The following is a 27,344-nucleotide window of genomic DNA, read 5'->3' on the forward strand; positions in this document are numbered from 1 at the left end:
TTTCTCTTTTCTTTCCTTTTGTTTTTCTTTTCTCTTATTATCCTAGTTGCCATTTGAAGTGGGATTGTCAAACATACAGCAGTTTGAACAACTATTTGATCTAAGCTACGGTGATTGGCTTAAAGGCACAAAGCTATTTGATTGGCTCTGTCCCATGCTTGAAGAATATGTCTAAACATGCGAACTTGTTCCTCTGATGACAGGATGTGTTTAAGTTTGCAGATATTGACATTCTGATATGTTTACAAATTAAAGTCATGAGAAATTCTCATTGCATTTCGGTGCTCTATCGCTGTAAATCATATCCTGTTTTTAATATCGTTGGCGGAAATGTGTGTTCTTGATTATTGTTACAGTTGACACGCCTATATTTCACATTATTTAATCTGTGCTAGCTTTCATGTTCAGAGGCGCATGTTTTTTTTTTTTTTTACTATCAGCCATGAACGATTTAAAAGGATTTTGTCTACTGAAAGATTTATGAGTGTAGTTTAGTATTAGTAGGGTATGTAACAGTCAGAAAAAACAAATCATAATGAACCGCATGTGAAATAAGCTACTAAAAATGATATTAGATGCTGTTGAAAGGAACCTTTGAAACCAGATACCCTGAAGACCGCTAAACATTTAGAACAGCATTGACAAGATAATCCTGCTTATGGATGTTAGGATTAGCAAAAAGATCATCTTTCAGATTGTAAAATTGATTAAAAAGAAAGGTTAATTAATTAAAATGGGAGAACCATAGTGGGAGTTAAAGGGACAGTCGACTTCCTACAGAATATCTGAAATGGCAAGAGCTCTTAAATCTTATGAAAGACCAGATCAACTGTTTTGCCACATTCAGTGCATGCAGTGTAATTGTAGTTTGTGTTCCTATGTAATACAAGCATACAGTATTATCCCACCAGGTTAACTATCACATGATAAAGACCCTGTTGTAACATAATAAGATATAAGAGCTGTGCATGGGGCTTTCGTTGCCATGGTGCCATAAAACAAAATTGTCCATACATTTGGAATCCTGCACTCAGTGACTTAAAGCAGCATTTTGCGTCCTTTTCTATGGTTTTTCTCAATCTCACTGATTCCACGATGCCATAACGACATACATAACTAGCATATATCTATTCAAATCTTACTTCAATTGGTGGCATAAAAGTCGAAAAATTTGCAACTTTCAACTCTGTTTTTCTCAAAGATATTTTCCGTTGGGATCCAAATAAACCTCGCCCATAATATGAATATTTAAAAGCTACGAACGTCATTGGCCAATACGTAATACAGCACCATGCTTGATTGTGTAGATTGTCTATGGCAGTCGTGTACCAGGGAGCTGTTAGAGTCCAGCTCGCTGGTTGTACCAAGTTACCAACTCAACGTTTTGAATCTATTTTTAGCAACTGCTCATAACTAAACCTGCATCTCTGATTGGTTGAATACAAACTAGTGGGTTGGGGGAACTGTATGCGATTAATATTAAATGTGTAATTTGTCGTAGGACACTTTTCTCATTATCTGCAAATGTCCTTAATTACTCGCCAATGAATGCTTTTGGCAGGGAAAAAACTTGGCTCATATCTTAGTTTGCTGTTTTGTGATTGATATATGTAAATAACTTTATGGACTGTCAAAAAAGTGGAAACGGCAACAAAACGCAAAATGCTGCTTTAAAAGTATTGACCCTAAATATGCTAGAAAGTCAATATCAATTACTTGTGAACAATGTTTGGCATTTTACAACTAACATCACACCATGTTTCCTCCCTAAGATATCTTCATGTACAATTTAACAGTGATGATCAATATCAGAATTTGAGGGGTCAGAACCTCCAGGAAATTACTGTTGGAAATCGTTACCATGCTAAAATTTGAGGCTACACCGAGTTAAAATTCTCCGCCAGTTGATCAAGATGGCATCTGCTGTTTCGTTTCCTTTTGCTAGGCTAATCTCTCTTAAATCTAATCCATGCAGTACAATATTGTCTTGATCACATGCACCCAGTCCTCATATCAAGAGAATTAGGATCATTAACATGTAGAAATCGTCAATCTAGTATTTGGTCAGTCAGGCTCTTAACATGTTAGCTCAGTCCATACACAGCTGCAGGTCATCAATTAGCCTACAGGTAGATCAGCTACTGCAGTAAGGTAAGACTTTGTTGTTATTTGTTGATAACATAGTAAGCACTTCATATGAATTAACTGTTAATCATTTATGTGTGTGCAGTAGACAAGACAATCATCTATTAAAAAAGGGTGGGAGGAGGAGGAGAGAAGTCCCCAGGGGTAAATGAAGGGTTACATCTTTGTCAAGCAACTCTTTGATAATGGATATTTTGCAATGGTGCTGGGGTGTATGACTTCATGTTCTGTGCCTTAGCCACTTTTGTTGAAAATAGTATGCATGCTCTGGAAAAAAGAAAGAAAGTGTAAACCCAATTTCTGGGTTTAAAAACTTCAATTTGAAGTTTCCTTATATGAACACTTCATGTTTTCATGACTACTTAAAAAAGCTGTCTTCTTCCACAAAAAAACGTACATTATTATGTCTGGAGCTGTATATTTTGGATGTATACTCTTCTGTGATTTTCAATTAATTTGCAATTTTAAGATAGATCTTGTTTATAGTATTTATTATGTCCTCATTGATAGGGGATAGGCTACACACCAAACAGTAAACATATTTTGGTCTGTGATTTATAGACAAGAGTGGGAACCATGTGTAATGTGCTGTTTATTCTGAATGAAGAGTTGTTTAAATTTCACCTTGAAAAATATTCATCGTCCATATATTTAAATGTAAATGTTTTGTTCTATCTTAAAACTTTTAAATTTGTGCCTTGTTTGTTTTCTAACCTTGATTAGTTTTGAAAATATGCATTACATAGATCTATTTGTTAACAATGTGGATGATACTTCCCCTTCAAAAGTGTCTTACTTGAATATTTTCATTATAATAACACCTTGATTTGATATTTATATTTTGAACTAGAATCAATTATTTAAATATTTTTCAGTGATTTGTTAAGTTTTGAAATAACATCATTTTCTTTTTGTTTTCCTTTTTTTTTACCATTCCACAAACTTGATTTGTCTGTATTGCACAAAATACTGTCATATAATGTGATGTATTTCATCAGCCTTGATAATAGAAAGAAGTGAATGTGATATATTTGTAGTCTACTTTATTGCAACAGGGTCATAAGTCTACCAGTTTTTTTAATATCATAACATATACCTTCAAGACATTCTGCAAGGAACAGCAGCACTGGCTTGCCTGCAGAACATTGCATACAGCCATATTTTGATGTGGGGTATTGGTGATGGGATAGGTGGGGAGAAGAGGAAATTGGAGGGCAGAAGTGGATATCTGAGGGGGAGCACCGAATATCCAAAGGGGGGAACGGGATATCCGAGCGGGATATATTGAAATCCGAGATGGGGAGGGGGAATGGAAATCCAAGGGGGAGAAAGGTGCAAAACTAGAGATGAATATTTCATTTTTTATGGAGACTGTCAATCATCACTGACAAGGTGTGACCCACAGAAGACCCCCTTCTGAACACTTAGTCTTTCCCATGTACCGCCTAACATACTGCATGCTAATCCCATTGTTGTTTTCTACTTGTATTGTTTTGGTTGTGACCATCATCATCCTTATTAATGGTTTTGTCATTCTTGTACGTCATGGTAGCTATGGTGATTGTCTTTGTTGTTCTAATTATTATTGTTGTTGTTATTGTTTACTGTTCTGTATCATATCTGTTAGCGATTTGAAATTTCAGTTCGCCATTCGTTGAACAGGAACAACTTTGAAGAAATCCATGGTAAGTACCTTCCAAGATTGTTTTATACCCACTTTCGTATTCTTTATTGTTTTGTAAAAGACCCCTACAATAAGACTCCCCCAACCCCCTGCTCATCTGTACTGAAGTAAACTGCTATCTATGAGTCGGTCAGTGATTCATCATTTGGCTGCACTATTCAGGCATTCCTCTCAAAATAAGCACTTATTAAATCTACCCGACAACTTGTAACATCAATTTCCCTGAGAAAAGAGTAAAGCACAAGTTCCAACTGAACAACTTTTTTTAGTAGAAACAGACCTTTTTGTTCCCCCATCAAGAACGTTCTGCAACATCAGACCTTCAACTATTTCTAATATAGTTCATTGGAAGTGAGATCGGAGTTTAATTTAACACTTGAGCATTGACAATGTTTGATTTCTTCCTTTTTCTTACTTAATTTCCCTTCGTTCTTCATTCATACTGCTCAAGAGGAAACAAAAAAATTTGTTGATATATTGTGCAAAGAGTTAATCAATAACAGGAACATTCAAATCTTTCCTCTGTCATTTAACCGATAAGTCATTAAGGTTCTGACGATCATTTGGCGACACAAGTCGAGCATCTCTTTAAGTCGATCAAATATCCCCCTATGTCAACCAATCTAGCCTTTATTACTTTATAGCCTCACAACATTTGTTCAGCTCATCATCTTACTCTAAAACCTCTCTTGGATTTCTCTCAAAATCATGAGTCATAGGGAATCCCCCTTCTCTGGCCCATTCCCTCCTGGGATAATTTCATCACCAAAGTCGTTGAATGGTTTGTTGCTCATACTCCAGAGACGGAGGGCAAGCTATAATCTTGAGGAGTCAACTTGAAAAAAGAAAACTGTTTTGAGCATTACTTCAGACGATTGTTTTACAGATGTCTGCGGACGTTAAATTGTTCACCTATCATTTAAAGGAGCTGTGTCCATTTTTAAATAATATTTCACAAGTCCATGAAACCTACCAAAGAAATGATCATTGTCCTTGATAGAGCCCTCCAGTTAACACTTATATATAGCCATAGGGCACATTTATGATCTTGCCATTTCATTCTTGCGGCATGATATGTCTTCTTTTACATCTCAATACTTTGTAGGTGCTCATTATTATGTCCTCGGTTTGTTATGCTTAAAAGGAACTTGAGCTTGTTTAACTGTTAGAACAACTGTGCGATTGAACTCCCCCTTGGGATTCTGTTACATTTCTGTCAAAGTAGGTAATTTCACATTTTTCTCCAGTAATAAATGCCCATTCTGACAATTTGCAAGTAATTAGGTCAACTAATATGCTTATAACTGGAGGATATAGAAAAACTAATCGTCTTGTCTTGACAGCTTCAAAAGCGTAAATTATTTATAAAATTACTGAACATTTTTTAATATTTGATAGATTTTTGACAGATCCAATTAATATTCTATCATTTCTCAATCGAGACCATATCTTAATTAGTACATTGACCATATATAAATTCATTTCCTTGATTCAGAAAGATTGAAGGTTGTTTGTGTTATTCATCTACTTAAAACTGGTGAATTACATCAATGACTCAATATGTACACTATACCAAGAGATCCGTCAGCCTTCCAATAAGAGCAGTCTTGCCAATGGCAATGAGTGACACAATGAAACACAAGTTGTCTTGGTTTGTTTCATTTTGAGCGCCAAAAAGAAATGGGTTTGTCCCCGTCTTCAGTCCTGAAATCAAATGAATGTATGTGTGTATGTTTATGTCACTCCAAACGAACATTTTGATGTACCAAAGTAAGGCTTGTATATTCACGAGATTGCTCTAAGGTATTTTAGAAGTTTTACATGTAAAAAGTATTGATTTAAGACTCGTTTTAAGACTGTTTTAAGACTTGTTCTAACTTTCAGACTTAAATTGTCTTAAGTTGTGGGTTTGGTTCCTCTTTACCATTTGGTATTTATTGTTAGCATTCTGTTTATCCATTAGACAGCACTGTTACGTTGCATTAGAGCCTTGTGTTTGAAGCTATAACTCATTTATAATGTAACTAGACACAAGTTACACCTACTATTTCATCTCCCAATGAATTTTAATAGAAACCACTAAACTTGGCTATTGACACTAAATATGCTGTCATTTGTTTTGAAATGATATTGCCTTATCTGTTCACATTTGCTGACTTCAGGGTTAATTTGTTAATATGGAATACCATAATATTGGTAGTGTCAAAAGTTGAAAAACTGAAAATATGAGTCTTGTGTGACATTTACAACAGATCATCACATCCTTGACCGTTGGCATCCGTTGGGTATAATACTCCAGACATAGTTTTATGTTTTAGCTTCAATCGGTGAAAAGGGATCTTTCACTGTCATATTGACCAGATTTGTAGATCTTAAAATATGTGCTACATGTAACAAAACATGTACAGTGCTCCTAAATCATGTTTATAATAACAATTTTATTTTGTAATGTTTTTTAAGTGCTTTGGCTGTGATACTTGCTAAAGTCGAGCTGCGTAACACTTACTTACTTTGTTATGAATTTAGTGAGAGAAAACACAAAATTGTACTCTTAAGAAAAAGAGACGAGAAAATAATGACAAAAGAGAAACCAGAATTTTTTTCTAATCACTTTGGAAAAGTTCTAATTACATCTACCACATCGTCGACGCTTAGTACAAAATGCTATTTGCAAAATAGGGCTGGCTGTAAGCTTGAAGGGTTGAAATACTATACAAGTGCTTTCTAATATCAGTACAAGTGGTCATGAAACTCCTTAGAAAGAGTGGCCTTCATACAAAAGTTCAAAGAAAGATTGCAGACTGAGAAAAACACATCTAATTTTCCCCTCCCTCCCTCCCCCCTCAGCTATCCATATCCACTCCCCACCCCCCCTACCAATTTGAAGATCTCTTCTTAACTATAGGAATACAATTGCAAGTACACAAAGGCATAAATAGAAAGTATCATTTAAGTAATTGTCACATGACATGACTTTCATTCATTAAACATTTCCATTTCATCGAGCAGTCAAACAATTCAAATAGATTAGTCTCCGAGGGTAATTAATTGACCATGATAATAAGGAGACACCTACGGGTCGTGAGAACTGTACGCATGTTCCATTGAAAGAAAGCATAGTAAACATATGCTAATAACAAAATGCGCTAATGAACTAAAAAAGCATATATTTTACCAATAGTAATTAATTATGAGCATGATAATGAGAGATAGTAAAAGCATGGAGTTGAGAATTGACTGGTTTTTCTTTCTACATGCCACAATGAGTTATTTCCTCCAAGTACAAAAAATTGGTCATGGCAATGAAGTCTTATCTGCCAATGTCACCTAGGGAAATCATTTAAATTAAAATAAGATATGTTCAGCAAGATGCAGGAACTTCCATTAAACTTCATTTCATTAGGAAGGTTTGCAAATTAAACAATTCTTGTCCACTCCAACCAAGGCATTGTGAGATGCATAATTGGATGGTTGTAAACCGCCCAGAAAAAAAAAACACAAATTCCCTCTACTAGTGATAATGATGAAACCAAGTGCAGCATAAAGAAACGATTGGATGAAGTGCAAGTTTCTCACTGTCTTATTACCCAGATCCAAATAACCATTCAAAATCATTTCTTTGGGATACCCATTCTAGAGTTAGCCCTGTAAAATCAATCCACTCTCTAAACAAAACCTTAAAGTTAAAGCGACTTCAGACCATGTCATTAGGCGAAAAAAGAAATTGTATATAAGGTATTTAATAGTATATAGGGCTAAACATTGGTTTGATTTGATGTTTCTAACTAAACCGACCTTTTATACCCCCTAGGAAGATTATGCAAACAGCTACATTTACTATTTTATCTTATCCCTCTATCAGCATACTATATTTATTCCCTATATACCATTGCTTAAGCAGCAATATTCCTCTCAAACTTTTAATCATAGAGTCTATGGTTTTAGCCAGCAGGGGAGGGGCTGGGGGGCTATGTCTGAAAGAATCTATCAACTTTAATGGCTGGTTCATTTTACCTTCGATCTGGATAAAATCGAGTGAGATACCGCACATCAATATCCTTGGAAGCATTTTGAAATGCAGGTAGAATAATATCTGTTTTTACCATTCTTTAATGCTTAACCCAGAAAGAACCCATCTTTAAGGACAAAACTGTAAATTGGATGGCAACACTTGGAGTTGAATCACTAAATCACGTTTAACTTACAGAAACAAGAAAAACTGAAGAAAAAAATTGTGACAACAGCTATGCGGATACATTTACATAGATAAAACCCTACTTATGTCAACAAATGTGCTTTATACAGTCATTAAATACTACTAAAAACAAGCAACAAAGCCTGGAGAAAAAAAACACTTTGCTCTTGATAATGTTTACATTTAAATCTTGTCTTAAAAGCATTAGTTTATGAATATGAAAAAGCAAGGGTGAGCAAAAAAGAAACTACTATATACAAATGTTTTTTTTTTTTGTGATTAACAAGAACACGATACGCTGGAAACAACAATCACCAGTACTTGTGATGCTATTAAAAATCTTGAAATTTCTTGTGGTCCCTTATAAGAAGGCTGATGTAAGACTATTTTTAATTCAAAGGAGAAAATGTCCTTTCAGCAACCCACCAAATTATGAGCAAAAAGAATGAATTGTAAATTAGTATTACATAGTAACACTATTGCACTATTCAATACCAATGGTACAACAAGAGAAACTGCTACTTTGAAGGAGAAGTTTAAATCCTTAATGGAGCAGCAGAAATAATGCAACAAAAAAGCAGGACAAATTCTCCTCCCTGACAGGGGAAAAACCCTCATCTCCTTTCGTTTGTTTTAACTGGATGTTCTTTTAGTCCCATTTATTATCGTGACCAAAAACTGTTACCATTTCACAGCTCAGTAATCTGCTCTGAGTGCCCAGGCCAAATTCTGCACTCCTCAAAAACTTGCATCATATTAATCAAAGTAACAAGAGAATGATTCATGAAATATTTTCATCTTTTTGATGTTCGGTCAATGCTCATGATTTAAGCTTCGAGTCAAATTTTCCTTTGCTCTTTTTCTTTTTTAAGTTTTTTAAAAAGTTTTTTTTTCTTCTTCTTTTAGCCTCATAAAATCAGTGTTTCAGCTACTTATTTCAGTTTGGGATATGCAATGTTAAACCACAAGCAGCCCACAGAAGACATGGTACTAAGAATACACACTAGATTGGTCTCTCTCTGGATATAGAAAAGGAATGTCTTTTTCAATTTTTGTCCTTAAAAATTCATTCAGTTTTTACCGTTTCTTTCCTTTGAAGTTTTTAAAATGTCTCCTCATTTTAAACTTACTTTGCAGTAACGGCTGCACGATAACAAACATCATAAGAATGTGTGGCCTTTTAGTTTAGATGGTGACAAGAAGGGGATGCTTAAAAATTTTAAAAAATTGAAATATTCCAAGCACGAGTGAAGAAACCATGTTTCCAAAAGATATAGATAGATTTAAATATAAAGAAAAGTAAGTTTTTCCTAGACAGTGTAAAGCTACCAACACCACATACTCTATTTGAATACAAAGAGTTGTAACTACTAAATACTGTTATAAAATGTACAAAGACTATATAAGAAGCCTTCGCAAGACTAGGGTTTGGTACCAAGCTGTTATTCTGATCATCCTTTTGACTGCACTAGGGATGAACTTTTCCGGGCAATATGTTACTGCCTTTCCCTTCAAGTTTATAGCTTTCTATCACATCGTTAAAAAGGCATTCCCTTCCAAAAACACATCTCTTTTAGGCATAGGCTTCTTAGAAATCAACACTGATTTTGGTGGTGTTCTATGCTGTGGTGTTGTAGGGATGGCTTGTACCCAACTGTGCAGGACCACTTATAACCTCTTTTAAGCAAATGTTTCAGGTATGGGCATTGTTTGTTTGTGATGGCTGTTAAGCAGGCATTTGTGCCTGCTTAAATTTACCCATCAAAACTTGAAGTAAACACATCACTTAGTAGAGTTTTAAACCTTATACTACCAATTCTTACTGATCCACAATTAAAAAATTTAACAGAGAAATTAAAACCCACTCAAGGTGTTGCAGCAATGGACACAATGAATGTACTAAGCACGACTAGAGGGGAGGAGGGCGTATATGGTGTCCGTGGCTAGAATTAAAAAAGAGGGGGGAAGGGGGGTATATGATAAAAGGGGTGCAGAGCTACTTCTTAAAGACTTGGCAATTTGGCAACAATTCACACAAAATTGTGAGTCCTCTTGATAAAAGACAAGAAAAAATTAAAAACAAATGAAAAAGTTAGGCCAAAAAAAATACACAAAGAAGAAATGTTGAAACTCACATCTACAAACTATATGTACAAAAAAGAGGAATACAATGTTTAAAAGTTGACCAGCTATTGCCTCAAGAAACCACATCAAGAACTGTAAAAACTTCCAATGTGAGGGGGGGGGGAGTTCTCCAGCCCCATCTGATCCCTATAAGACCCCCATTTCATCAGCCCCACTCATCTAGTTAAAGCTTCTAACCTCAGAATTGTCTTAAAGAATGGTACAGTCAAGGCAGTGAAACACAGTTGCCAATTGGCAGCTTACAAACCGAACCTCCCTCCCACCCCACCTCCCGCTACAACCATAAAGAAGAGAAAGTTTCTACCTACCAACACTCTATACCCATCTGGTTATCTTGGTTCCAAAATCATTCCCAACCTTTCCTTTATAAATGGAAGTATTTTCACCCCTTGTTCTCCAGAGGGACAACGAGACAAAAAAAAGATATCTCCGATTGGTACAAATGTAAGAAGTTGTAAAAATTGGTTTTGAGTTGTTGTGAGTTGATTTTCAAAATACTTTATATAAAAGAGCATATTGAATGGAACCCTGCTACACATCAGGTATACAAAACAGTCACAAACGGTACCAGGTGAGGTGCACAAGATGTTACCCTCAAAATAGTACCCTCCCCCCCCAATATGCCCCCATTTTGTGTTTTACTATATTAGTTCAATGTTGTAATGCTGATTCTTTGGAGGATAATGCCTGATATCAAATTATGAAATATCTGTTAACAATTACTAGAACTTATGATTTCCCACAAATTGTACCTCTGTAGTAATGAATACAATAGAGATCATATTGTTTGGGTTTGGGATTTGTTTTGTTCATGCAAGATCAGGGCCTTGCCTTCCTTCCAACCCAGAGAGCAAACAGTTATGATATGGTTTTGAAAATTCTCTCTGCACCCTTACTATAAGAACTGATCTTCCACAATAAAAAAGTTAAAAATCCTGTCTAAAAACACTGTCTTAAGGTACAGATCTGTTTGGCAACTACATAGTTACTGTTGGTGAATTTTTAACCCTAGCGTCCCCCTGTCCTAATGGTCGATGATTTTAAAAAAAAGAAAGAAAAATAAAACAAAGGTTCAGCACCTTGATTTTGATCCCTACAATAGCCATTAATATTAAGTGTCTGTCCTAACCTACTTTATAATGAAAGGAAGAAAAAAGAAGGAATTACCATCTTTCCTCCACAAAAGTCTAAATTTCTACAAAACATTAATATCATTCTGATGGATTTAAAAACAAGTTTGATGTTAGAGACAGGAGATGGATTTCACTCAGCTCCTTTTGTTCAGGCAAGTTCCTTGGGGGGTCGAGGGGTGTGCTGGATACAAATCATGAGGCAATAGAGAGGGGCAGGGATTGGTGGTGGTGATGGGTCACAGCAGCTAGCCTTCTTCCTCATAGTCCTCATCTTCATACTCTTCGTCATCATACCCTCCCTGCTGCTGCTGCTGTTGATGATGCTGCTCATGCCTTGCCATGCTGGCAGCCACCGCCTGCATCTGATGTTGCTGGAGGAGCATCTGCTGCATCTGTTGCATGCTGGCAGCGTGATTGTATCCTCCAGCAAGGGCCCCCATTGGCGCCATATGAGACCCCATAGGGATCATTTGGGTGGGAGTCGGGGGGCTGACTGCCTGGTGGGCTTGTCTAGAGGAGGCAGCTTGTACAGCTGCAGAATGCTGAGCGGCGACGGCTTCTTGCACAGATTCTGGTATGTGGGCCATATTGGACGCTGCGGATACGGCTGCTGCAGAGGCAGCCTGGGCAGCTGCTGCAGTTGTTGCAGCAGATGGTCTGGCAGCAACCTCAGTGGTGGTGGTGGTGCTGGGCTTCTTGCTTGCAGTAGCAGCCTGCATTCCCTTCTGAAAAATACAAGAAGACACCCATGGTCAAGAGTTTCATGAACAGTAGCATACCCAGGGTATGTAATATTGGATACTCATTGCATATAATCATATAATGCTCTCACGGCACACTGCCCAACTGACCCGTTGTTACTTGGAAAAGTGTGTAAGGTTGAGCAATATACGTCTTCTCAAGATCTTGGCAGTTTGAAGTCACATTGCCTTCAGCCATATTACTGGCAGTCAGCAGTGTGTTTCACAACCAAAACAGCCCACTGTAATGTAACTAAATGTAACCAATCACAGTGTAATCGATTTGCATGTGACCTAAATGAGCTCCAGTCATTAACAGCAAATAGTCCTTCATTATGAGGGGTCAATTGTAAGACCATGGGGGTGAACTAGGTTATAACTTGTGAGCCAAAGTTTGGTAGTGATCAGGCAGGCTTATTGCTAGTATGTCTGAATAACCATGTATATAACTAACCCACATCAGATGCTCCAGTCCACATAGGCTGTTAAACATGTTATTAAATGTCTTAACATGTCTTTCAAATAACTTTATATATATGATTCACTGGTGTTGCGCATCTACACACTTGAAATGTGTAGAAGACACTTCTACCCTTTAAATTGTAACTGATGACTATCTGTTAACTTTCACAATCCCTCTACTTCACTATAAACCAGTACATGTAAAAGGAGATGCATTTTAAGGTCATATCAGCAGCGGACATGCCAAACATTGATCATTTTATTAATCTTAATTGGCTCATATATGTCAAGCATAATATTGTAACAGAAGCAGAATATTATCAATGGATAAAAAGCAGAGTGCATCGTACTCCATTGTGTTGGTATAACCTGTTTGTATGCCTCATTGAAATAGTGCATTCAATCCACTGAAGTACAAAGGCCAAACTTAAACAATCTTCCAAATACATAGCATCCTTATATGTCCAGATTATATGTGAAATTACCAAAATTTCCTCTTTTCTTGTTTTAGCTTTCAATGGTTGCAACCCAGTTCCAAGTAACGATGTGGACGATGGGGAGGCGGCAAAGAGGAGACGATGGGGGCGAGGCCACTATGGGAAGGAGACGACGATGGGAACGAGTTGATGCTTCCTGGAGTGTTTACACAGGTCCAAAAATCGGGAACCGGGTACACAAGAGCCGTTACCTGTAGTGTTTGCACGGGGTATCCCGGTACCCGTCTGACGTGATACTACCGGGTTCCTAATTTATTACACAATCCTAAGCAAAGTGTTATTTTTTTTTTTTTTGGGGGGCAAACCGACGGTTAGGCAGATTTCCCATAGACTTAGTGTGGTGTTAGGCTACCATGTGGTCGAAGATAACAGCAATAACGAAGGTACCTGCCCGACCCGATACTACCCAGTTGCTAATTTATTACCCGAATCCTACGCAAAGTGTAAATTTTTTTTTTTTTTGCAAACCGATGGTTAGGCAGATTTCCCATTGACTTAGTGCAGTGTTAGGCTACCATGTGGTCGAGGATAACAGCAATAACAAAAGTATACCATGTGTAAATTTGCATTGAAATAGTGCCTTTAATTCACTGAACCACCATGGCAAAACGGGCCATCCTTCCAAATATTTACATACAGTATTATGTCCAGCTCATAAGTGCAATTACCACACTTTGCCTTCTTTCTTCAGATTTGGTTGCATCCCATTCCCAAGTGACGATGGGGACAATGGCCACGATGGGAACGAGGTGATGCTTCCTCAAGTGATTCAAGTAGCAAATCAATACTGTGCTGTGCATTAGATCTTCAAACTTTTGATCACTTGTGTAAATTTGCATTGAAATAGTGCATTTAATCCACTAAACTACCATGGCAAAACAGGCCATCCTACCAAATATATAAAGTATTATGTCCAGATCATAAGTGAAATTACCACAATTTGCTTTCTATTTTCAGCTTTTGTTGGTTGCATCCCATTCCCAAGTGAAGATGGGGACGAGGCAATGATGGGGATGATGGCCACGATGGGAACGAGGTGATGCTTCCTCTAGTGATTCAAGTGGCAAATCAACACTGTGCTGATCAACATCACTGCAGGGGATGCTTACACTTTGCATTGTAATAGTGCATTTAATCCACTGAACTACAAGGGCCAACGTAAATAATCTTCCATATATAAATAGCATCCTTATGTGTCCAGATTATACGTGAAATTACCAAAATTTCCTCCCTTTTGTTTTTAGCATTTGTTGGTTGCAACCCACTTCCAAGTAACGATGGGGACGAGGTGACGATGGAAAGGCGGCAAAGAGGTGACGAGTTGATGCTTCCTCGAGTGATTCAAGTAGCAAATCAACACTGTGCTGATCAAAATCACTGCAGGGGATGCTTACAATTTGCATTGAAATAGTGCAATTAATTCACTGAACTACCATGGCAAAACCATGGCATCCATGGCAAAACCATGGCACCATACCATGACATCCTTCCAAATATAAATAGTATTGTGTCCAGATCATAAGTGAAATTACCACAATTTGCTTTCTTTCTTCAGCTTTTGTTGGTTGCATCCCACTCCCAAGTGAAGATGGGGACGGGGCAAAGAGGTGACGATGGGGATAATGACCACAATGGGAACAAGGTGATGCTTCCTCGAGTGTTTCAAGGCAAAGATGTGAGGATGGGAACAAGGCAAAGAGGTGACGACGGGAACGAGGAGTGAGATGCTTCCTCAAGTGATTCAAGTAGTACTTCAATACTGTGCCATGCATTAGATCTTCAAACCTTTGATCAAAATCACTGCAGGGGGATGCTTACACTAGTGTTAATTTGCATTGTAATAGTGCATTTAATCCATAAACTACAAGGGCCAACGTAAATAATCTTCCATATATAAATAGCATCCTTATGTGTCCAGATTATAAGTGAAATTACCAAACTATCCTCTCTTTTATTTTTAGCATTTGTTGGTTGCAACCCACTTCCAAATAACGATGGGGACGAGGTGACGATGGGAAGGCGGCAAAGAGGAGACTATGGAGACAAGACGACTATGAGAAGGAGGCAAAGAGGTGACGAGTTGATGCTTCCTCGATTGAATCAAGTAGCAAACCAATACTGTGCTGTGCATTAGATCTTCAAACCTTTGATCAAAATCACTGCAGGGGATGCTTACACTTGTGTTAATTTGCATTGTAATAGTGCATTTAATCCATAAACTACAAGGGCCAACGTAAATAATCTTCCATATATAAGTAGCATCCTTATGTGTCCAGATTAAAAGTGTAATAACCAAACTATCCTCTCTTTTATTTTTAGCATTTGTTGGTTGCAACCCACTTCCAAGTAACGATGGGGACGAGGTGACGATGGGAAGGCGGCAAAGAGGAGACTATGGAGACAAGACGACTATGAGAAGGAGGCAAAGAGGTGACGAGTTGATGCTTCCTCGAGTGAATCAAGTAGCAAACCAATACTGTGCTGTGCATTAGATCTTCAAACCTTTGATCAAAATCACTGCAGGGGATGCTTACACTTGTGTTAATTTGCATTGTAATAGTGCATTTAATCCATAAACTACAAGGGCCAACGTAAATAATCTTCCATATATAAATAGCATCCTTATGTGTCCAGATTAAAAGTGTAATAACCAAACTATCCTCTCTTTTATTTTTAGCATTTGTTGGTTTGCAACCCACTTCCAAGTAACGATGGGGACGAGGTGACGATGGGAAGAGGCAAAGAGGTGACGATGGGAACAAGTTGATGCTTCCTCGAGTGTTTCAAGTAGCAAATCAATACTGTGCTGTGCATAAGACCTTCAAACTTTTGATCACTTGTGTAAATTTGCATTGAAATTTACAACAATTTGCTTTTTTTTTTTCAGCTTTTGTTGGTTGCATCCCACTCCCAAGTGAAGATGGGGACGAGGCGACAATGGGGGCGCCGTAAAGAGGTGCGATGGGGACGAGGCGAATATCGGGAAGAAGTGATGCTTCCTTGAGTGCTTCTTTTAAGTGCTGTGCTTATTTGATCAGTCACTGCAGGGGATGCCTACACTAATATGCAATTTGCTTTCAGGTTCAATTTGAACATTTTCCAGTCAGTGTTATACTTGAAGCAAAATTCATATTTTACAAGTTCAACTTGAACTTACAAGCTAGTGACAAATCCAACTTGAACTTACAAGCAAAATGAATATTTAAGTCGAACTTGAACTTGTAACAAATGAATTTTAAAATAAAGTTCAACTTGAACTTGAAAACAAAATGAATAAGAAGTTAAGCTCAACTTGGACTTAAACTTGAACTTGAACTTAAACTTGATAGTAAAATGACTATTTTAAGTAAATTAAGCTCAGCTTGAACTTCAACTTGAACTTGAACTTGAAAATGACTATTTTAAGTAAATTAAGCTCAACTTGAACTTAAACTTGAACTTGAACTTAAACCTGAAAGTAAAATGACTATTTTAACTAAATTAAGCTCAACTTGAACTTAAACTTGAACTTGAAAATGACTATTTTAAGTAAATTAAGCTCAACTTGAACTTAAACTTGAACTTGAACTTAAACCTGAAAGTAAAATGACTATTTTAACTAAATTAAGCTCAACTTGAACTTAAACTTGAACTTGAACTTAAACTTAAACTTGAAAGTAAAATGACTCTATTTTAAGTCCAACTTGAACTTGAAAACAAATGAAGAAATGAATAAAGAAAGGTCCTGCTTCTTAAAGTGGTAAACCCTGCAAATGGCCAATAGATACAACACCTGCATTAAAGAGGGAATTAATGTGAACAATGGAGGGCTGTGAGGGGTGAACAATGGAGGGGTGTGAGGGGTGAACAATGGAGGGGTGTGAGGGGTGAACAATGGAGGGGTGTGAGGGGTGAACAATGGAGGGGTGTGAGGGGTGAACAACGGGGGTGTGACGGTCGATCAACGGGGGGGGGGGTGTGATGGGTGAAAAATGGAGGGCTGTGAGGGGTGAACAGGGGAATGTGAGGGGGGGACAGTGAACATAAGCAAACAGTCACGTGGCTAACCACCAGAATTATACCACAGTTTGACACACTGATGCTTTCAAATATGCAATAAGCTGCTTCACGAAAAAACAGACAAATTCCGCACAGACTTCAGAATCTGAGCATGAAGTAGGGCCCCCCTGAGTAGAGCCAAAAGTTGTGGGCTGGTGCCAACCGAGGGGCCATCTGGGAACCCTGTGTGAATAGCCGCTATGGCCAACCTGTAGTTCCAAATGTTGCTTGTTTTTTCCCCCTCGTTGAAGAGGCGCATGTTGAATCTTAAGATGCCTTTTACATAATTTGCCCTACAGTCTGATTATTCTGTACCTTTTTCCTCCATTCCTCCATGGCTTCTTGGTACTTCTTGTACTCCACAGCCACACGGTCAAGGTATGGTCTCTTCTGGTCCTCTGTTAACTTATTCCATTCTTCTCCGCAGATCTCTGTTAAACGCCGTCCTTTCTCGATAGGCTTTCCCTTCATCCTTGCCCTGAAATCTGTCAGGAAGTAGAAGTACGCTGTGGGTGGCTTCTTTGGCTTGTCAGGATCTCGCACTTTTCTGTACATCGCCATCTGTAACCATAGAAACAAAAGGGTGAAGAAGAATATTGTCTTCATATCCAAAAAAAATCCCTTTCATAGAGTAATTACACCAACAGTTTATTTATAACCAAATCATTTCTTTCTGCAAGATACTCCTGGTATCTCGCCTTTATATAGAGCATACGGTAACATCATTGACGCACTCCTCGTTCCTGCATTTAAATGACCTGCTACTAACGCACCAGGTACCTTCATACTGACTTGAGTCAGGATAATAATTTGTAAATGAGCAATTCATGAAACTTCACGTGACATAACGTCATGAGCATAGGCTTGCAGTCTCGATGTATGGGGACTGGGGGCTTGACAGTGGATCAAGATGTTCTGGCATTTCTTAAAGAAAAGAGTACCTTCTTTACTTAATGCTGTTTGTACCTGCTTTATATAAACCCTAATGCACACGGTATCATCATTCACATAGAATAATAATATCAGGGGTCTAAGATATATGGATATAAATATCAAGAAGATTATAAATATATTTAAATATTTGTTGCAGCTTGATGTATAATTTCTTCTTGAGAAGAGCTCTGTGTTTGGATTATTGGCATACTATTTGCATACTCATAATTAGGAAACGATTTGTATTCTAACATCAATCAATTTATGTGATCAAATTTGGCATCATGTATCGCCCACATGCTCTGCACAGGTAGTTTTATTCCACTTGTCTTTAATGTATTTGCTTTCGTCAGTCAAACGCACACACAGCCTTCACTGATGCCAACACTTTATCGTGAAAGCTTCTAAACCCTTACAGATACTCGTCAAAATCTGTTTAACTAATAAGACATGTGATCACATTTAGAACACAGATGAAGAAAAAACCACAGAGCTCTCTCTCTCTCTCTCTCGCATGGCTGCATAATTAAGCATTTTCCACTTCTCAAAATCCCTTCCTTATTACCGGAAGTCCAATTGCTAGCTGCTCATTACCATGTCAAAGACTGTAACTGTGGGACGTAAATGTCACTATTCACCGCAGGACACGGCGTGACGACAACGAATTTCATAATTATGTTAAGAAACTTTGAATGGCAGCAGGCTTTGCAGCTCGCTGTTAACACGATACTGAGCTTGACGTCGACGTGATGATGCATTCCGATACCAATCTCGTTCCCTATGAGGTAACGATAATCAAACACCTGGAAATCTTCACGTCTTAATTACTTAAGCACAGATCTCACTGCAACTGCTTATATACCCTACGAGCAATTCCAGACGTACAACGCTTCTTACATTTTGAGATTTTTCTTTCACATTAAGTTTGCTTTTCTCCCATTTGCTTTTTGTTTGTTTTGTTTTTTCATCTTCTTATTTTCTCGGCTATTTTATCTGCTGAACTTCATCCTAGTTTACTCCAGATCACCGCTGGCTTGATTTACGTTCATTTTTCCTAAAATTAATGAATTCATCTATCTTCTTCGTTTACGACATGCCAAAGACTGACAATAATAGCCACACCTTATGACAAAAAGCATGCTTACTGTAAACTAACCAACCAACCTTATGGATCATTTGAAACGACTGATGGATAACGACAAAAACCAACTGTTAGATTAATATAAACTTTGAGTAAGAGAAGTGACATGTAAACAATACAGAGGCTGTTCTTCTTTGTAACAAATTAATATACCTAGCTATAGGACATTTGCCCTCCCTCAACCCATGGTTAGTTCCTGCACATTTTAAGTTGACAGCACATAAGACACACACAAACTTGGCATCTCTATCCCATCAGTTCAGCCCCAAAATACTTCAAAACCTTCAGCTTGCCTAGCCACTTTGCATTGTAAAAACTTTACTATATAGAAAGTGACCATCAACAATATGGAGTGTCCTTACATCACTGCCAAGTGCCAACCCCATGTGGACCTACCTCTCCTTCATATCTCTTTCGGTCTGCGATAGCCTTCTCCTGATGTGGCCTCTTCTCTTCCTCATTCATCAGCCCCCATTTGGCACCGCAAGCCTTTGTTATTTCACTCGCCTGTTGGGTATGACAAAACATTTTCCATAAGTCAAACTGTTCTAGCGAGTGCTAAGTAAACCCACAAAACACATGTGGAACATTAAGGACTAATTGAGGGCAGTATCACAAACCATTAAAACTGGGGTAATGTTCACCTTTCTATAGTCAGGTAAGACAGTCATGTTACATTAAGATTTGCAACTAGGCAGACAAATGAAAAGATCAACGTATTGATATATATCAACTAAGTTAATTCAGTAGCTGCCAAACCTACCAACCGAACAGAACATAGGCACAGGCTAACTAACCCATTACTGTAAATAGAACATAGGCACAGGCTAACAAACCCATCACTGTAGATACAACATAGGCACAGGCTAACTATTAACCCATTACTGTAGATACAACATAGGTACAGGCTAACTAACCCATCACTGTAGATAGAACATAGGCACAGGCTAACTAACCCATCACTGTAGATCATAGGCACAGGCTAACTATTAACTCATTACTGTAGATACAACATAGGTACAGGCTAACTAACCCATCACTGTAGATAGAACATAGGCACAGGCTAACTAACCCATCACTGTAGATACAACATAGGCACAGGCTAACTAACCCATCACTGTATATAGAACATAGGCACAGGCTAACTAACCCATCACTGTAGATACAACATAGGCACAGGCTAACTAACCCATCACTGTAGAACATAGACACAGGCTAACTAACCCATCACTGTAGATAGAACATAGGCACAGGCTAACTAACCCATCACTGTAGAACATAGGCACACGCTAACTAACCCATCACTGTTCTCCTTCCTGATATACATTTATAACATTTATGTATCATCTTACCAGATGGCATGGTAACAGTTGAACTCTCCCCTCCCCCTTCCACCAACCAGCTCAAAGACCACACATTTCATGTGTGATCACTTCTTAACCATCGTATCTCCAAGGTAGCAGATTCCAAACCATATAATTACTGATATTTTGTACTCATGTCCAGATCTGGTAATTAAGGGTAACTTATGATTAGTGATTGATAACAGCTTGCAACTGAGCATTCTAGGTCATGTTTATCTTCGCCATGCAAGAATTAATAGATCAAAAGCTGCAATGAGACCCAGGCAAAGTTATCAAGACTATATCACAAGCTCTGTACAGTAATGGATAACTACTATATTAACATATAACATCAACTGCAATTTTACTAATCAATTTAATAATAAATTGTAAGTATCTACTGCTGTTAATTATATGTGATAAATTACTCCTGTATTGACAATCGATGGCCCCCTCCATTGATACTGCACCCTATCAAAATTACATGGCAACTTGCTCACAAATACCCCCAAACCATCCGTACTACATTTTCGACCATGCAGTTTTCCAAATTTGGTTCAATAGTCATTGAACCGTACGCTGCTGCAGCAGTGTTAACAGGCAATTTTAAAACAGGAAGTTCAGCTACCTGCTGTGGCTACCTGTCCAAACAGACGGACCTGGACGTGATCCGTCACTGACAGGAAGCCTTTGGGCCAGCTATGTAAACAAGGAGCAATCATGGCAGGATAACATTAAAACGCCAGACGCTTCCTCCCGCCACATATAATACTACCCCAAAGAAAACTCTTGTATTGACCCAAAAGCCTTAACTGTCAAGAATGGCAATAGACGTGCACAAATCATTCTGGAATGCAGCTATTAACGGGTTAAGCCAACAGCATCATCACAATCTAAATGACCAATGGAAGTGTGAGCTCTGACAGCAGTGCGGAGGCAATGCAGTGAGGTAGCTTAAATATAACCGCCATCATCCCACGGATGTTACTACACAGCAAACTGTCATGCACAACGTTGGTGTTCCGCTGCTTCACAACTATACTGAGGCAGATTCGTTAAACTTTTAACGTACAAGTCCATTGGGTTTGTGTGGAAAAGCAATTTACAACTTGATGCAAAATGAGCATTGTTAGGCTTCTAAGTGTTCTGTCTACAGAGAGAGTGATGTGGTTTCCCATATCAGTTGCACCTTCTGTATCTTGAAAACGTGGAATATATATAATAAGATGCAAACCCATTTTTAAACATTTTAAACCCTATACTCTAGGCACATCTCAATCTATGGTTTGTGAAGACCAATAAACCAACAACCCTGGTGGTGCATAATTGCTTAAAACATGCTAGTGAAATTCATCTCAAAACTATGATCATGTTATGGTATGTGGGAGTGTGAAACAGAAAAGCATGTTTTATGAGCACCTCTGATACTGGACAATGCTAGCACTTTAAGCCCAAAACTCCAAGACACCAAAATCTCCCAAATGATCACGAAACAACTAGTTGCAATCAATCCTAAAGTAAATAACTGCTTGAGCGAAAGCATGCACCATTGTTGACGTGGTCTATTTAGAGGTTTGCAAACGAGCAGGTGATCCACATTACTGAACTATAAAATAAATATTGTTGTTACAGGTTCATACACTGCTGCTACATATGACCAGAAATTAATGTCTTTGTCATCTATGTCATCACTTTAAAATTGTGCAATGTTAATCATAAGCAATATATATATACTAGGTCAACATCTGCAACTGATCAAAATTGTGTATGTAAACCACCTATTATGCATTCATTCTGACCTGGCAGACTGCATTGTCGTTATGCAAAGTGGATAAACTTGTCTCATCTGAATGATAGTCTGAAATGCGGCCACTCATTAATATAATCGCTGGTCAGCCTTGAGGACTCTAGGAAAACACTGAGCTGGTCTGTCAATTGATTTTTGTTCAGTGAAATAACAAACACACACAGAGCAAAACAGGTTTGTCTTGAAAAATGATATGGACAAAGCCATTTCATGAAACTGTTGCCACGGTGACAGCAAATGAACAACCACTGCAAAGAAGTTACACAAGCATGGAATGCAAACAGCCCCCCGGGTATCATTAATTCCACAGGTTCCAAAGACCTGATTTGAATATGCAAATGAGCCTGTTTAATATGCACAAAAACTGTGTTGGCTTCTTTTTCTGGTGCAAGTATGTAATTACTGGTATTACTGCTGCTGTGGCCAGTGGGGTTCCTTATTAGCTATTGCATGAGTAGCTTGGACTGGGAATACAACATGAATAATGAAAAATGACAACCAGTAGACTGGCAAATAGAGGAAAGTGCCAATGAGCAGGAACAAGGCAATCGATATTTTTTCACATTGTTATTGTAGTGTGCATGCATGCTACAATATTGGCATTACTGGCCAAGTGCACACGACTGGACGTTTCATATAATCTAGCTGCGTAGCCAACTTCTTTTGAGCCTGTCAGGGCGCTCACAAGTGCCCATCACTCTGTAGGTACTTACATGACTATACTCCCTGTAGTGTCGTCCGCCCAAAAAATAACACCATGAACAACCGCAAAGTTCTTCCTAATACTGCAAGCCCTCCACGCGCACTACAACACTGTGTATTTGCAGGCAAATGCAGTTCTAGTTACGGAATGTATTTTAAAATTGATTGATGGGAAAGTAGCCTACTAATCATGAATGGAATTTCTTCTGATGATCACAATTTTTCACCAGATAGTATAGCAAAGAATCCCAACAAATGTTTTGGCACTTGGTAAATATGGGGGTGCATGTCTTGAAAAATTTACACTAAGGCTGCCAGTGAGGGTTATGTAATTGGAGGTGGATATAACATGGCTTGTGTAGAAAATTGTGCAAGTTAAAATCCAATGCGAAAACATTGCTCAACACTGTTAAGTCCAAACAGAACCGAAATCCTTCTGCACGTCTGTAAACCAGCTTGTTCCTAACATTTGTCTTCGACTTACCCTAGGAATTTGATCGCCCTCCTTCACGTAATTCTTGCGAAAAACTTCTAAGAAGAAAAAGTAAGCAGTCTTGGCACGCTTGACGTGGGAGCCTGGACGGTTGCGTTTTCTTCGTTTCTTGCCCTTGTCTGCCAGAGGCTTCCTGCCTCTCTTCTTGGGAAAGTAGACAGAGGACATGGCAGGATCCGGGTACGACAGTTCCGTTGGTGTATGGTGCAGACCATGTTGTATGGAATAATCTAAAATCAAAGAAAACAGAAGTGGGTAATATCATACCAACAGGAACAAGACACCAACCGATTTATACCACAAAAGTCAAATGATGTGTAATGATGATGATGGGGATACTGTGTCAGTAGGAAAACAATTATGAACATCTCCAACTACAAAACTCCAGGAATACAAATACTACCAAGTAAGGCTTTGCTCATTTATTTGATAAGGTTCCCTCCCTCAAAGGTTCACTCATCAATAGGTGCAATATTTTGGTCGAATGGAATAGCTCATTTTCACTGACAGTCGAATTGCTCCCAGCTTGGGCTATTGTGGATATGAGGCCAACATTGTTGACCCTCTCTGCCATACTTGACAGACTATGTGACCTTTCATGACACATCATCTACACACAGAAGGAACTACCATTCAACTAGACATCACCAAAGGACTGAAACCATCGGGAACGACAAAAGCAGTGAGTATTTGTTAGGCAATCGTGGGAGATTGTTTTAGCATTTCCAATGATAACCATAGCGCTCAGTGCATTAGAATTCATTAGGCTGTATTGTGCGGGAGTGATTGAGCACATGTATAACAGGAAGATATTACAGATTAATACAGGACTTTATATACATTAGCTGACCCTCAGAGGGTGACCAACAACACATATATGCATAGGCCATAGAGTAAAAGGGTGTGCTTTTGCGTGATTAATATTCCATTGTATAGGGCAACCATTAAAGATCTACAGGCCAGAGAATGAATTCATACAAAGTATTAGTAAATTAGTTAATGGTAGCAGAACCTTAATAGAGGGCATAAGATATGTAGTGAATTATTACAAGGTGTGCTATTGCTTAGATACTACTGAACTCAAATTTTGTTTCATGTGTAATAAAATTGTTGGGGACTTTGACCTGGAAGAGCCTGCACCCATCACTCATTCTTATAGAAACTACTCACACAATTAGAACACCCATGTGGTATGCACATAACGGTGAAATTAATCTACAAAACTGTTGCAATACAGTAAAGACACAAAGTCCAGTGCTTTGTTCTTTAAGATCAACATGTGTCAACTTCAACAAATCGGGACAGTCCTGTTCAAATACAATTTGATTCCAATTTCTTAATTCTCCGCTTCCTCCTCCTACCCCCCTCCTCCTCCTACCCCCCTCCTCCTCCCCCCCACCCCTCCTAAACAACCCTTCCCCCTCTTCGAATCCTGAACCAAGTTAAAACCAATCATCCTAGTAAGCTTGCAGATGACAGAGGTGAAGGCATTATAAGAATCACAGAGGTAAAGAAAATGGTGAAGTACTTAAAGAGAGCTGATCTGTTATTTTGCCTGGCAAGTGTAGTTATTTATCAGACACAAATTCACTGTTCAAGCGAATAATCACCAGACAGTTTCAACATGTTTATGTGTTTACAAAGAGAATCAAAGTGGCCAAGAATAAAGAGCTGTTGTAAGCTTTCACTTCTGAAACCTGTTTGACATGGTAAAGACAGACCTCTTGAAAACTTGTTCACACAATTAGTATTAGACTGATTCTGTCCTGCCAAAATCTTTCCAAGATTCTGTCAAAGTGATGCATACATTTGTTCTAATGTAGTTATGGAATTCCGCATTAAAGGAAGTCCAAACCGGGGGTTTGCAATGTTACTTTCCCCCCTTTGTGGCCCAGCAAAATAAATGTGATAATTTGAACATTGGTATAAATTCCACATAATCTTGAGAAAGCAATGGATTAACCTACAAAACTTTCTTCCTAAAGCCAAAAACCTGAAACTAAGCTATTTTGCATGTCACAACCAGAGCAGTTTTTAAATTTTTTATTTCCCCTTATTAAAATATGGTTCTACTAATAACCACCCAATTGCATCTGAAACACTGTCCATTTAGAACTTACATTTGCACCCACTGTAGCTTTACAATAACAAATAAACTGTTCATTGGTACCGAATAATGCAGTCATTTAAAGGCAAAAGTTGCACATTGACAGACACAAGTCCATTGTCCAACTTTGCACTACTGTTGTCTACATGGGTGAATCTGGGGGCACCAGAATATAACTTTTTTGTTACTAGAAGTAATTAGGTAACCATCTGCTTAAATGTGCTCTGTATGAGGATATCTAGTGACTTGCAGGAAGGAGTTGGAAATCAAAGCAGCCTATATCTCTTTCCTGTGTGATGCAGCTACAGATGTTGGTACCTTTTTATTACACATTTCCACCTACATGACAGGATACTAAACACAAAAGTAATGCTTAGTTTCACAAGTATTTACAATATTAGGAGCCATAACACCTCCCTTCCTCCCTCTATCATTTGTTATGAATTGCTCATTTTATTCCTGTTTGTTTCTTTTCTTGACCTGGTATAAATCAATACTTTCATAATTAAACAATTTTTTTTGTTAAATTAAAAAATGCAAGTTATATGCAGGGTACCGGGAAATCACGCACATGCCTACAGAGAAAACCGCTTCACTTCGGTAACTCCTCTTTCGCTCTCCTGTTCAGTATTTTTTTTACCTTTCTCTTTATTAACGCTTATCGCAGATCTGCACTTAAATCAACACACAGTGGTCTTGCATGCATTCTGCATGCAGCCTACGACATAGCTATGCATTAATTAAAATTATCCCGTCTTCCTTCTCCCCTTGCAAACGTCAGTTTTTTTCTCCCCTAATAGCCATCCCTGAACGAGTTTACCGTGGGTTTGACGCAACCGTCTCCCCGCAAATGAAATGAGTTGTTAGAGAAGTATCGTCTTACCCACTTAGGACACAATTTAATCCTCTATGCTCAATCCCATTCAGTTGCCAATCTGAATACTGCATTAGCAAACTCTCGGAGCTTTCTCTGTTTTTCGCCCGAGCTATACACTTCATTAATATCCCCGGAATGAAATGAACACCCCAGCCAGCCAATTAATGCAATGGTGAACGTGACATTGTGTGTAAATTCAATATTTTTTCTTTCCCTCTCTTGTGTAGCAGAGTTTTCTTGCTTGTGTTCATGTTCTCAGCTGCTTCTAGATGAATAGCTAATCAGTTTTCATCCATTCTCTCGTGCCACTCCTTGCCTCAGAAAAAAAACACAACATCGCAACATGGATGTCAGCAAAGTTTGGTTACGGGGGAAGAGCGTTGGTTTGGGATTATAAAAAATTATTGCGTAGCTGTGTTTAAAAAGACCATATTTGCAAAACACTCGTTCTCCGTGGTGGCATTTAAGTCGCCTCTTGATGGCTTTTTAACGTATTGACATTTGTCAAGTTCTTGGTGTGATGAACATGCTGTCAACCCTTACATATTAAAATACAAACTTAGCCAGCTCGATCAGGACTGGAAATATTCAAAAGAGAATCATTTATATGACACGTAAACATACAAACTTAAAACATTTTCAAGGGCTGGATACATTCATGTGAGGGTTAATCTCATTTCTACTGCTTCTGCCATCTGTTCATTAAGGCTTACCCTTAGAACTTCTTTTTATCTTTCTTTCTCACTTCCTTTTGTCAAACTTTCTTTGTTTCCTTTTCTCTTTTCTACATTCTTTATAAATTTCTACGTAACACCTGACAATGTTTCAATATACACCAACATTTTGGGTAGGCTATGCAGAGGTCTGTATTTTTGACAAATATAAAATATAAAAAGATTGAA

The 27,344-nt window shown here is 38.1% G+C and overlaps 3 protein-coding genes and 1 long non-coding RNA gene across 54 annotated transcripts in view; 2 read left to right on the forward strand and 2 right to left on the reverse strand.

The window, feature by feature from the left end:
- The window catches only part of LOC139961908 (cilia- and flagella-associated protein 54-like), a 70,827-nt gene extending 60,104 nt beyond the window's left edge, over positions 1 to 10,723 (forward strand). For all 3 annotated transcript variants that reach the window (XM_071961543.1, XM_071961544.1, XM_071961545.1), the window contains one exon: positions 47 to 10,723. In XM_071961543.1, coding sequence (XP_071817644.1) covers positions 47 to 175 — 129 coding nt within the window. In that variant the 3' untranslated portion in view covers positions 176 to 10,723. The remainder of the gene's footprint in view (positions 1 to 46) is intronic.
- LOC139961909 (uncharacterized) overlaps positions 7,285 to 27,344 on the reverse strand; it is an 83,687-nt gene continuing 63,627 nt past the window's right edge. For all 44 annotated transcript variants that reach the window (XM_071961560.1, XM_071961574.1, XM_071961575.1 and 41 more), the window contains 4 exons: positions 23,450 to 23,688; positions 19,510 to 19,620; positions 17,355 to 17,600; positions 7,285 to 12,027 (listed from right to left, as the gene is read on the reverse strand). In XM_071961560.1, the coding sequence (XP_071817661.1) occupies positions 11,548 to 12,027; positions 17,355 to 17,600; positions 19,510 to 19,620; positions 23,450 to 23,688 (1,076 nt within the window). In that variant the 3' untranslated portion in view covers positions 7,285 to 11,547. The remainder of the gene's footprint in view (positions 12,028 to 17,354; positions 17,601 to 19,509; positions 19,621 to 23,449; positions 23,689 to 27,344) is intronic.
- LOC139961912 (uncharacterized) lies at positions 12,034 to 16,162 on the forward strand. 5 transcript variants are annotated; one of them, XM_071961596.1, is made up of 5 exons: positions 14,578 to 14,701; positions 14,963 to 15,073; positions 15,321 to 15,431; positions 15,679 to 15,747; positions 15,889 to 16,162. In XM_071961596.1, exons 1-4 carry the CDS (start codon positions 14,590 to 14,592, stop codon positions 15,708 to 15,710), a joined length of 366 nt encoding a protein of 121 aa, XP_071817697.1. In that variant the 5' UTR covers positions 14,578 to 14,589; the 3' UTR covers positions 15,711 to 15,747; positions 15,889 to 16,162. The 5 variants fall into 5 exon arrangements, 3 of the variants coding, with proteins under 3 accessions (XP_071817697.1, XP_071817696.1, XP_071817695.1); XR_011791077.1 differs by having other exon boundaries at positions 15,321 to 15,747; XM_071961595.1 differs by having other exon boundaries at positions 15,679 to 16,162.
- Positions 16,446 to 17,348, reverse strand: LOC139961913 (uncharacterized). Of its 2 annotated transcripts, none has more exons than XR_011791079.1 (2): positions 16,634 to 17,348; positions 16,446 to 16,575 (listed from the first exon to the last, which is right to left on the reverse strand). It is a non-coding gene; the product is annotated as an uncharacterized lncRNA (long non-coding RNA). The 2 variants fall into 2 exon arrangements; XR_011791080.1 differs by having other exon boundaries at positions 16,628 to 17,348.

The sequence above is a fragment of the Apostichopus japonicus genome, chromosome 20, assembly GCF_037975245.1.
Source record: "Apostichopus japonicus isolate 1M-3 chromosome 20, ASM3797524v1, whole genome shotgun sequence".
In the NCBI taxonomy this organism is placed as follows: domain Eukaryota; kingdom Metazoa; phylum Echinodermata; class Holothuroidea; order Aspidochirotida; family Stichopodidae; genus Apostichopus; species Apostichopus japonicus.

Excerpts from the sequence above, each read along its gene's own strand:
- LOC139961912 (XM_071961594.1), top strand. The coding sequence starts at position 14,590 with ATGGGGACGGGGCAAAGAGGTGACGATGGGGATAATGACCACAATGGG. Across the intron at positions 14,702-14,962 it reads GATGGGAACAAGGCAAAGAG|CATTTGTTGGTTGCAACCCA; the intron begins GTGACGACGGGA and ends TTTTATTTTTAG. Across the intron at positions 15,074-15,320 it reads TATGAGAAGGAGGCAAAGAG|CATTTGTTGGTTGCAACCCA; the intron begins GTGACGAGTTGA and ends TTTTATTTTTAG.